The sequence below is a fragment of the Arachis ipaensis genome, chromosome B07 (assembly GCF_000816755.2).
Source record: "Arachis ipaensis cultivar K30076 chromosome B07, Araip1.1, whole genome shotgun sequence".
Taxonomy (NCBI): domain Eukaryota; kingdom Viridiplantae; phylum Streptophyta; class Magnoliopsida; order Fabales; family Fabaceae; genus Arachis; species Arachis ipaensis.
The window spans coordinates 4,748,766-4,760,989 of record NC_029791.2 but is presented as its reverse complement, the minus strand read 5'-3'; the positions used below and the strand labels follow the sequence as shown (position 1 = coordinate 4,760,989).

At 38.6% G+C, this 12,224-nt stretch overlaps 1 protein-coding gene across 1 annotated transcript in view; it reads right to left on the bottom strand.

The window, feature by feature from the left end:
* Nucleotides 1-7,240, bottom strand: part of LOC107606469 — an 8,906-nt gene extending 1,666 nt beyond the window's left edge. Inside the window, exons 1-4 of the mRNA XM_016308531.1 lie at nucleotides 6,957-7,240; nucleotides 6,293-6,800; nucleotides 1,737-1,765; nucleotides 1,395-1,672 (exon numbers count right to left, since the gene is read on the bottom strand). Coding sequence (XP_016164017.1) covers nucleotides 1,395-1,672; nucleotides 1,737-1,765; nucleotides 6,293-6,800; nucleotides 6,957-7,240 — 1,099 coding nt within the window. The remainder of the gene's footprint in view (nucleotides 1-1,394; nucleotides 1,673-1,736; nucleotides 1,766-6,292; nucleotides 6,801-6,956) is intronic.

Below are 12,224 nucleotides of genomic sequence, written 5' to 3'. Positions count from 1 at the left end.
TATCTAAAGCAATTGGAAATGCTTAGTTCAAACAAATCAATTCCCAAGAGAGCATGTGTAAGCACAAGAGCTAGGTAATAAGGACTAAGTCCAAACCACAATTGTATTGAATTGTCAAAAGAGTTCAAACTTGCAAGAATATAGATAATATAGGTGAATACATGTAATTGAACTTTTGAACCCTCACCGGATGTGTATCCGCTCTATTCACTCAAATGTTTAAGGGTTAATTCACTCAATTCTCTTCTAATCATGTTTTCCAAAATTTGATTTTCTTCTAACAATCAACACTTATTCAATGCATGCATACATTCATCATGAGGTCTTTCATTTAGGTTGTAATGGGGTTAGGGTCAAGGTAGGATCATTTATGGTCAAGTGGACTAGGATTTGAATCTTTGATTAGCATAGACTTTCCCACCTAACCTAATTGATGACCTCTACAAATGCGAGCTATTCTAACTACCCATTTTTCACTTTTTTTCTTACATACTCATGCATTTTCTTTTCATTTCTCAACACTTATGCATTGATTCTTAGTGAGCTTCACTTTGGGGCATTTTGTCCCCTTTATTGCTTTTCTTTTTTTTTCTTTCTTTTTCTATATACATTTTTTTTCTTTTCTTTTTTTTTTCACTTTTATTTCTTTTTCTTTCAAACTATATACAAGAACATTAATGCATAAGGTCTCTACATTTGATCAATACATGAATATGTGCCCAATTCCTAAACATAGAAGTGTATTGCCCCTTTTTATCCCATCCAATGGCTATTCTAATTACCCATTCTTCACTTTTTCTTACATACTCATGCATTTTCTTTTCATTTCTCAACACTTATGCATTGATTCTTAGTGAGCTTCACTTTGGGGCATTTTGTCCCCTTTATTGCTTTTCTTTTTTTTTCTTTCTTTTTCTATATACATTTTTTTTCTTTTCTTTTTTTTTTTCACTTTTATTTCTTTTTCTTTCAAACTATATACAAGAACATTAATGCATAAGGTCTCTACATTTGATCAATACATGAATATGTGCCCAATTCCTAAACATAGAAGTGTATTGCCCCTTTTTATCCCATCCAATGTTCCCAAGCCTCACCAACTTGAATAATACACACTCTCACTAGCCTAGGCTAATCAAAGATCCAAACAAGGACTTTTCATTGGTTTTCCGCCTTAGTCATGGTGTGGATGGCTATCTCAGCCTGATGATGGGCACACTGGTCATGCGGAATGTGTCGGCAATGTAATGCCTCCCCAATGGCGGTCTCGGTGAGCATAATCTCTCTACCCCGCACCTGAACTGAATCCAAGGTCGGACGGAAGAAGTTGCAGTAGAATTCCTTCACCCAAGATATATTAATGTCACCCAAATCCCGGTCAACAAAGTCAATACCTAATTCAAGGATCCGACCGTTAATGCGCCGTCTCACGTCATTAGGTAGGAGCAACTTCTTCTCAATATTTAGCTTCGTGGTTCGATATCTGGAGAACCGAAGCTCACAGTAGAGATTGGGGAATTTGCCAGGATTGGTAGAAGGCAACTGTTGATTCTCTTTATCCTCGTCCTGCAATGGATTCCTAGCATAGTTCTTGTAAATGGAAGGAATGGAGGGGGTAGAGTGTTTTCTCTTCTTAGAGGTGGTGGCTATGGCTTTGCCTTTATCCGACATCCTGAAAAATATGATAGAATATATAAAACATTTAGCATGTAACAAAGAAGACATGTTCAGGATACCAATATCGAAGAGCAATCATGATGTTGCACTGAATATGTAAAAGTGAACAAGTAAACATAAGTGAATGAACCAAGACTGTAATCTTCATTAAAGGCAACATCTCATATCCAAAAGGCAATAACACCATCATATTTTTGAAAGAATTGTTAAAGAGGGTTAAAGGTGAGTGGAAGTAAAACGGTTAAAGAAATTAGTAAGTTAGAGAAGTGGATTAGTGATATGATGATATATAGGCTCAATTGAACGAGAAGTTGCGGTTCATGTTCACAATGATTGTGCAAATCCGGGAGGTCAAAAAGGAAACGGAAATTTGCCCAAAACTGAAATAAAGATCAAAATGAAACTAATTTCCTTGAAAATCGGGCAGCATTCCGGCTTAAAATTGGACGTTCCCAGATAGCAGAATAGCACAAACAGTAAGAAAGCAGCATCAATTAAGCACAGCAGCAGTGGTACAGCATTCAGGCAACAAGAAGTGCATAAAAAGCAGTCCAAAATCAGCATACAACATTCAAACAGACAAACAGCAAGTAAGCACATACGGAGCACTTATCAGGCCTAGAATCAATGTTCTGAAAACCGGACCGGACCGGCCGGTTCAACCCGGTTAACCAAAAACCGGTCATGTAGCCGGTCCGGTCCATGAACAAAACCGCGCTGCAAAAAACCGGCGAAAAAACTGGCCAAACCGGTAGTTAATCGGTGAACTGGACGAACCGGGCCGGTTTTTATACGTGCCGGTTTTTTCCCCTACTAGTCAAACGACGTCGTTTCTTTAAAAAAAAAAAAAAAGAAAAAGGGGATGAAGAACGCGTGACTTGCTGAGGCTGCCACTCCCAAAATTGAAAACCCAAAGCCAAAATCCCTAATCTCTATTCTCCTTCTCCAAAATCTTCGAAGAAGTGAAGGCTGAAAATTTTATTTAATATTTAATTAAACTGGTTGAACCTCGGTCAGACCATTGAACCAGTGAACCAGTTGCCTTACCGGTTCATTGACCGGTCCGGTTCTCGCAACCTTGCCTAGAATCCTCTATCCAGTCCTAGCTACCTAACCGCAAGTATTTCTAACTAATCCTAACATACAACATTCCAATTCTAACTAACTAACAGGAAATTAACAGAAATGACGGATTGATAGAAAGCAGAATTAGGGCAGGAACCTGGGAGCTGGGCAGAATAAAAAATGAGAAAGGGAATTGGGGTCGGAACGGAAGCAGCAGAATCAGTGAGTCTTGCCGCCGTGGGTGGTGGCGGTAATGGCAGGGCGGTGGTTGCGGCGGCGTTCGGAGGCGTGCGAGACTGAGCCTAATGGATGAGTGAGAGAGAGAAGAGAAAGTGAAGAGGTGTTGGTTGGTGGTGAGAGAGAGAGAGAGGTTGGGTGGTGATGAGGGAGGGCGAGTCGCCGGCGGTGAAGATAACGCGGCGTCGAAGATGGTGGCGCGGTGGAAGTTTGGCCGGGAGGAGGAAGAGAGGGTGAGTGGCTGGCAGAGAGGAAGTAAATGGATGAGAGAGAGGGGATTGATAGTGGACGGTGGTGGTCGGCGGCCATTAGTGGTGGTTATGGGAGAAGAGAAGAGGGAGAAGAAAAAGAAAATGGGGGGAAGAAGAGGGAAGTGCGCTGCGGCGCAACGCTCTTCGCGTCTTAGGGTTCCCATATTTGGAATCGGCGCGAGCGCGCACATTGCGCGTCCGCGACTATTGAGAGAACGTGGGTCTTACGCGTGCGCGTACAGTGCGCTTAAGCGTGAATGAGCAAAATAGGAAGGGACGCGTGCGCGTACCGTGCGCGCACGCGTGCATGGAGTTGGGCTAGGGGCTTAGAGTTGGCCCAGATCAGGCCTAACTTTCTGGAAAAATGGCCTGAAGGTTGCGCTACTAGATTTGCGCGCACGCGGCAAGTACGCGTCCGCGCGCATTGAGGGGAATGGAGAACCACGCGTGAGCGTACAGTGCGCGCTAACGTGGGGTGGCATATTAGGCAGGGGCGCGTGCGCGTACCTTGCGCGCACGCGTACATGAGATTGGGCCTGAGGCTTAGAGTGGGCTTGAGGCACGCCCAACTCTCTGGTCCATGGCCTAGTTTGATAGCACCACGCAAGGACGCGCGCGCGGCAAGTGCGCGTCCGCGTGCATTGAGGAATTTGTGAAGTGGCGCGCTGGCGCGATGCATGCGCCCGCGCAGATCGGGTTGGGCCTGGGGCCTAGAGCTAGCCCAGAAATGGCGTAACTCTCTGGTTTTTGGCCAAATCATTTGCAGCAGCAAATCGGCGCGGACGCGGTAGGTACGCGTCCGCGCGAACTTCCATGTTCTAATAATCGGTGCGCCCACACGTAGTGCGCGTCCGCGCGGGTCAGGTTGGGCTCAGGGCATAATGTTTGCCCAAGAGAGGCCCAACTCTCTGGAGTGTGGCTCGTGGTGCATGCGCGTCGGGACGCGTACGCGTACGTTGTGCGCGCGCGTCCTCTCAATTGGTTGACAGAATATCCAACCGTCTTCACCAAGCTTGGGCAAAGTTCAACCCAAGATATGAGTCCCCATAGTTGGTCTTCATATAGCGAATCGGGATCCCATATCTTGTCTTCACACCCATCCATTAGTTGAGTTTCATGGTTTTGTCGGATGAGCGGTTGACATAAAGGTGATTGACACGTAGAATTCTCTTTACTCCACCAATGCTTCCTCCTAGATCCGTATAAAGTGAACCTTGTCCCAACATCATCCCTATACCTTGAGGCCTTGGCCTTGACAAGCTTAACACCTATTTTCCAACCACTACACAACTCGTTTTTACGTTTAATTCCACAAAGAGTTCTAAGTTGGCCATCCGTTTCAATCAAACCATATTCAAGCGAGAAAGTAAAGCTTATGGATAAGAATTTTACCCACTTGAATGTTGTGTTGGATGGTGACTCGGGAAGGGAGGCTTCCCCACACTTAGACAGTGCAAGGTCTACTTCTTTGTGCTCTTCTTTGTGTATTTCCACCTCTTTGCGAGCTTCCTTGATTTCAACATTTCCCCTTTTATCACATAGCTTGGTGTTGTCTTCAAGAACTTTGATTTCTTGCCTAATGGGAGGTGGTTCAATTTTGGATAGAAATTCATTGATGAATAGATCCATTTCTTGGTCAACCTCTTCATATTCTTCAATTTCGATATACACCATGCTAATGGTATCCTCTTGGTAGCTCTCTTTCTCATTGCTCACCAAGGGTATGGGAGGTTGTGCACACTCTTTTATACTTTCAACTCTATGTCCAATGGGAGAGGATTCCATTGTAGAGAGAAATTCATCCATGATTGAATCCATTTCTTGATAAACCGCTTCCAAGTCTCCAACGACGGTGTGCCTTAGAGGTTGTGCACCTTCTTCAACTTCAGTATTGAGCTCCTTGGAAGAGTGCTCCATGAGACTACATTCCCTTGGACTTTCAACATCTCCTAAATCTTCAACCACTTCTTCCTTTTCTTCAATGATTATAGGTTCCTCTAGTTGCTCCAATACAAAATTTGAGTCCTCTTTCTCCACCGAATTTTCCAATTTCACCTTCATACTTTGCTCTTCTTTTGACTTTTCACATGTGGTCACGGAAGTACCTTGAGTATTCAAGCATTGGTGGGCTAAAGTGTGCACCACCTTGGTCAAATTGGTCACAAACTCAAGTGTATCCCGCTTCATGGCTTCTTGTCCTTGGAGTAACAAAGTGAGAGGATCGTCTATTGGGGCTTGAGATGAATAGGAAGGTTCATTATTTTGGAGGGAGGGTTCATGGTAGGAAGGTGGTTCTTCTTGGTAAAGGTATGGAGATGATGAGTATTGAGGTGGTTCTTGGGAGTAATCTTGATATTGTTGTGGTGATTCTAGAGGTTCTTGCTCATAATGGCCATAAAAATATGGTATGGATGATTGGTTATATGATGGATGTGGATCATAGGGTGGTGTTTGGTGATGAAAGGCTTGTGAGAATGGTAGAGGTTCATGTTGAGGATGCGATTCATAGGCATATGGTGGTGGTGCTTGGAAGTCACAAGGTGATTCACCATAGCCATTGAATTGACATGCATTAGGATGAGAATTATACCTATAAGTGTCCGGAGGTTGATGCCAATAGCGCCAAAAATGGGTTCAGAAACCCTCTCAAATCGCCAGGCACGTGTTGCATTAATGAGGTCATGTGCCATCATCGGCGCGTGCGCGCACGGTACGCGTGCGCGTCCCTGGTCGATTCTGCAATGTGCGCGCGAGCGCCTTGTGCGCGTGCGCGTGCATGGCTGACTTTGCTTCTTTGACTTTTTATGCTTCTCTCCACTTGTATGCTTCCTTCCTTGCTTCCTTTGATCCATGCCTAGCCTATTTCAATCCTGGAATTACTAGCAAACACATCAAGGCATCTTATGGAATCAAAGAAGAACTAGAATTCATCAAAATAAGGCTTAAAAGGCATGTTTTTACACTTAAGCACAAATATGGGAGAGATAACAAAATCATGCTAATTCCTAGGCTAAATGTGACAAAAGGTTATCAAAATACTCTGAATTCAATGCAAAACAAACCGTCAAATTGGGGTTTGTCAGTAACCCTGCAGTCATCTTGTTATTGACATCAGTGACACAATTTAGAATTGGTGCAAGAATTGTTCTATCCTTGAAATAATTTTCAACGGATAAATTGGATAACTTATCTGGATACACAAAATCAACGAGGTCATCCAAAGCTGTCTCAGAGTTCTTAACCAAAATGTCAGATGGTATATGAACGATCGATTCACCATCTGTTGTATTACCAGCCAAACCATCACCAATTTTGAGTAGCCATTCTGCAAAATTTTTGAGTTCTTGTATGTTGCTGTTTTCACCTAGTGACAATCTCATATTTTTTGTAAGCTTCAAAACCTTGCAGTTATGCCACAAATATGAAGAATTAATAGAAGACTGAATTATATCTTGCCTTGAGCCTCTTGGAATGACAGGTAAAATTTGTCTAAAATTTTTTCCGAGAACAACAACTTTACCTCCAAATGGCAAATGAGCATTATACGAATCTGAGCACCTTAAGATGTCTCTGAGGCATTTGTCTAAAGCTTCGTAACAATACTTACTTATCATTGGAGCTTCATCCCATATAATTAATTTGGCCTTAGATATTAATCTTACAAGAGGACTTTCCTAATTAATGCTACACAAAGAATCTTCATTTATGGTCAAAAAAATTTTAAACCTTGAATGTGCAGTTCTTCCATTAGGCAACAGAAGTCCATCAATCCCACTTGAAGCAACATTTAAAACTATACCTCCTTTAGACCTAATTGAGCATGATATAGTTGACCATAAGAATGTTTTTCCACAACCACCTTGACCATATAAGAAGAAACGTCCACCCATATTACCGCTAACAGCACCAATTATTTGATCGTATGCAAATTTCTGCTCATCAGTTAGCTTTTCTAAATACCCACTTAGTTCACTCGCAAGAGAATTAACGTCAAAGTTCAACTCTTCCATTATAATTATGTCTTCTAAGCTGGACACAAATTTTCTGAGGGATATGGCATTCCACAATATTCTTTCAATGACTTGCCATTTGACTGGAACAAATCTTCAATTTTTGCAAGTGCAATATCTTTTATTTGGACTTCTCACATCATCAAATCTGTATTTTTTCAATTTAAAATAACACAATTATTTAAAAGATTATTAAATTAGTCTCTGACAAAAAAAGTTTGAAATGCATTGTTGATTGATAAATAACACTCCTTGTTTTTGGTTTAAAAAATGCTTCATTAGTAACATGTCCTTTTAAAAATTATTATTGTGATTAACATGGATATCAAAATCATTATAACATAAAAAAAAAAAGGCACACAAACAACCAATCCAAATGCAAGTATTGGAAGTATGTGGATTTAGTTACGGTTTCTTAGATGAAGTAGATATGGTTTACGGCAATGAATTAAAATATGTATTAAGAAAAAAAAATTATAATAGACTATAGTTACATTCCATTTGCAGTAATCTTCTTTGTTCATAGAGTACGTCATGAAAGAGAAAATTTCAAGTCTTTTGCCAAACAAAATCTAGTCTACTCATGTTATTTGATGTTAAAAAAATAATAAAAAGTCTCCTTAAAAAAATTGCAGAGTGCCATGTTTTTGCTTCAGAGATTTCATCAATGAATTCTCTGTCATCCTGCAATAGTCCTAGAGCATAGCATGCATCTTTGAAGGAATCATAAACGACACCATCAACTGTTCTTAGATCAGTGAAACTCGTGCATCCCTTTTGAAGGTTCAAAAGTAGCCTTAGATAGTAATCTTTCTTATTCATTGGTGGTATATGAGATATCCTTCCTATGGCATAGCCTTACTTTCTATGAGTCCACATATGATGCTTTCCATTCCAAATAAATTTTGTTGGGAACTCAGAATAAGTCAGATTTCTTGCATCATCATGGGCTTCATTTGCTTTGAACCATCCAATCAACATAGATTTCTTGAAAAAAGATGTCTCAACAACCGACTGAATTGTATCGATATCTTTGTAGACAATTGGCATATCATCAGGAAGATGGAATGACAATCTTATTACTGCTGGTTCCTTCATTTGAATAGGATAACCAAACAATCTCCATGCAGCTTCACATGCTGATATATATCTACAATCATAATAATTACGTATTTTATTTACCTGAGATCCATTATTTTGATAAAATGCAGCTGTCACCCTGTCATTACCCTTGTGAAGATACTTGAACAGATATTTGATTGCTGAAGTTTGGCAAGTATATTCAATATTGATGTGACATCCAAATTTTAGAAGAAGACCGGCATTGTATGGAACTATGAAGGAGTTGTCAACCTCAACATTTTTCTTTGATACAGTTCGCCCATCATCTCTTCTTTGATATCTTGAAAATCCTGCTTCGTCAATAATTGTCCATTCTCTGAATGTTTTGGAAAAAAACTGAGCATTTACCATTGATCATGCATTGGCTCTTACTATTTAAATGACCGCATGGACCATGAACCATATATTTCTCAATAGCAGCATACAATTTTGGATTTTCCCTCTTATCTGGAATCTTTGTCTTAATAACATTGTCTATGTCATCGACAGTTCGTGGTTTTGATTCTGGATGCATGAATAAAAGAAGATGGGCGTGAGGTAGACCTATCTTCTGAAACTCTATGGTTAGACAATTTGCAATTTTAAAGATATGATGATACTAATAATTTGGACAAAGTAAATAAATATTTATGCGAAAATCTAAAGCATATAAGACTAAGTACATTGCAAATAAGTTAGATAGTGTGATTTAAAAAATAGTTGATTCTAAACTAAACTATATAAACCTAAGCGTGTAGTGCAAATAAGCACGATAAAGTAAATATGAAAAATTTATGCTAAAATAAAATCATATAAAACTATATAAGTGTACCATACAATGAGCTTGAGGTAATACAAACTATATAAATGCAATGTAATACACTCAAGATAGTACGCTATCGAATGATCGTACCATGTAAGTGCTATATACATAATTGTTTCTTAATAATGATGGTGTCCTATACAATGAGTGTACTATAGATAATATAGATAGAGTAAATAAAAACTCGTAGGAAGATTAATTATACTTACATCCAATAATCTTTCTAAAGAATGTTCCTTTCTTCAATGCCTTAATTAATTTATCAACCTTCAACTTGAATATTTTACATAAGATGTATGGTCTATCCTCTGCATGGAGTCCTTGGGATGTTACTTCTCTTTTTATCTCATTTCATTCTGGATTACATGTCATAGTGATAAAGTAACTTGGATATCCAATATATTTACATATTGCAAAAGCATCTTTGCAATTGTTGAACATGTAACTTGTATATCATATTAATGTTTACTATGAGTTTGTTTGGACGTCATTTTTAAAAAAAAGATATTACAAAAGTAAAAGTAATTTTATATTTAGTTATCTTATATAAAAAGATATTTTTATTTATCAAATATGTTTGGATAAAATAAGATAAAAATATTTTTTTCATTTATTATGTGAAAAAAAAATATATATATATATTTTAAAAAAAGATCTTTTAAAAAAATGTATAAATTATAATTTCTCAAAAAAGATAATTTTTTTATATTTTGCTAGTACTTTTACTTCGGAAAAGCTCTGCATCCATATATTTTTTACATGGTTGTTAACCAAGTAATTTTCTCCACACGCGCGTCCCCCACCCTTCACTCGTTTGTCATACACGCGCTACATATAACGTGCTGCAACCTAAAGTTTTGCTCAACGTAAACCTTCTGCTGCAATGTAAACTTCCTTCTTCTTCTTCTCTACTCACGTTCTTCTTCTCGTTTTCTTATTTCGATCTGGTTGCATTTATCTTCTTCCTATTCTTCTTCGTTTTTTTTCTTCGATCTGCACTTCTGAATCGAAACAATAAATGACTCAATTTCAAATCAGGAGAGCGATTTGGATTACTCTTCTGAAATGAATCAAACTGACAAAGTTTGGATTATTCAATTTTGAATCAAATTGAATGGAATGCAATTGCTAATTTGAATTGAATTAAATGGACGAAGGTGTACTGAATTGAATTGAATTAAATTGATAATATGTAAATTGTAGGTAGAGTTATTTGAATTTGATTTTATATAATGGATTATGTTTCGTTCACTCAGTACTATACAATTGTTTCACCATGAGTACTGTGTTCGGTTCATTCTGCAGAAAGCTGTTTGAATTTGATTTTATATAATGGATTATGTTTCATTCACTCAATACTATACAATTGTATTGTGTTCGGTTCACCATGAGTACTATGTTCGGTTCACCATGAGTACTGTGTTCGATTCACCATGAGTACTGTGTTCGGTTTATTCTGCACTATTCAAAATTCTTCTTCCTTACCTTCTACTGCTCTTCACCAGAGAGAGAAGGATGAAAAGACAAAAAAATACAGCAGTAGCAACAACAAAAAAATGACGATAGGGTTTCAGGGCTTAGGGTTTTAGGGTTTAGGGTTTATGGGTTCAGGGTTCAGTGTACAAGGGTTCAGTGTGTTTCAAACTTTCGGTTCGCCCCGTATATTAATTTCGGTTCATCGTGTTCATGGTTGAGGGTTTAGGATTTAGGGGTCTAGGGTTCAGGGTTCAGGGTTCAAGGTTTTAGGAGTTTAGGATTTACGGTAGGGTTCATGGTTTAGGGTTTAGGGTTTAGCATTCAGGGTTTAGAGTTCAATGTTCAGGGTTCGGGTTCAGGGTTTAGGGTTTAGGGTTTAGCGTTCAGAGTTCAGAGTTCAGAGTTCAGGGTTTGGGTTCAGGGTTTAGGGTTTAGAGTTTAGGTTTTAGGGTGTAGGGTTTAGGTTTTAGGTTTTAGGTTTTAGGATGTAGGATTTAAGGTTTAGGTTTTAGGGTTTAAGGATTTAGGGTTTACGGGTTCAGGATTCAGTCAGGGTTCTGGTTTTAGTGTTTAGGGTTTAGGGTTCAGTGTTTAGGGGTTCATAATTTTTTGGTAAATAGGAGAGCGATTTGGATTACTCTTTTGAAACGAATCAAACTGACAAAGTCTGGATTATTCAATTTTGAATCGAATTGAATGGAATGCAATTGCTACTTTGAATTGAATTAAATGGACGGAGGTGTACTGAATTGAATTGAATTGAATTAATAATATGTAAATTGTATGCAGAGTTATTTGAATTTGATTTTATATAATGGATTATGTTTCGTTCATTCAGTACTATACAATTGTTTCACCATGAGTACTGTGTTCGGTTCATTCTGCAGAAAGCTGTTTGAATTTGATTTTATAGAAGGGATTTTAGTTTCGTTCACTCAGTACTATACAATTGTATTGTGTTCGGTTCACCATGAGTACTATGTTCGGTTCACCATGAGTACTGTGTTCGGTTCATTCTGCACTATTCAAAACTCTTCTTCCTCACCTTGTATTGCTTCTTCACCAGAGAGAGAAGGAGAAAAAGACAAAAAAATACAGCAGCAGCAACAAAAAAAATGACGATAAGGAGAAAACACGTGAAGAAGAATGAACGCGAAAAAAGAGGAGAAGGAGGAACGCGAAGAAGAAGAAGACGCTCCGTGCGTAAACGAGCGTGAAAAGAAGAAGAAGAAGAAGAAGCGCGGGAGAAGAAGGAGAAGCGTGGGGGAGAAGAAGCGTTGGGCAAGAGCGATTTCGTGTGTGTTGGGCGCGTATATTTCACATTTCATTTAATAGTATTAGGTTTTTTGGTGTTGGACCAACTTGATTACATGGTTACATGAATGTGTAGCATCCCTGCTTTTACTTATACTGGTAGAAATTTGTCAAACACACTAAAAAAAAATTTTTTTTTTTATCAATTTAATAGCACCCGAACAAATACTATATGTTAATTACATATCTTATGTTTATGCTTAAATATTTTAGGGTCATTTTTGTTTTGGGTCTTATTAACAAGTGTTTTAAAGGTATTATATCTAAGAT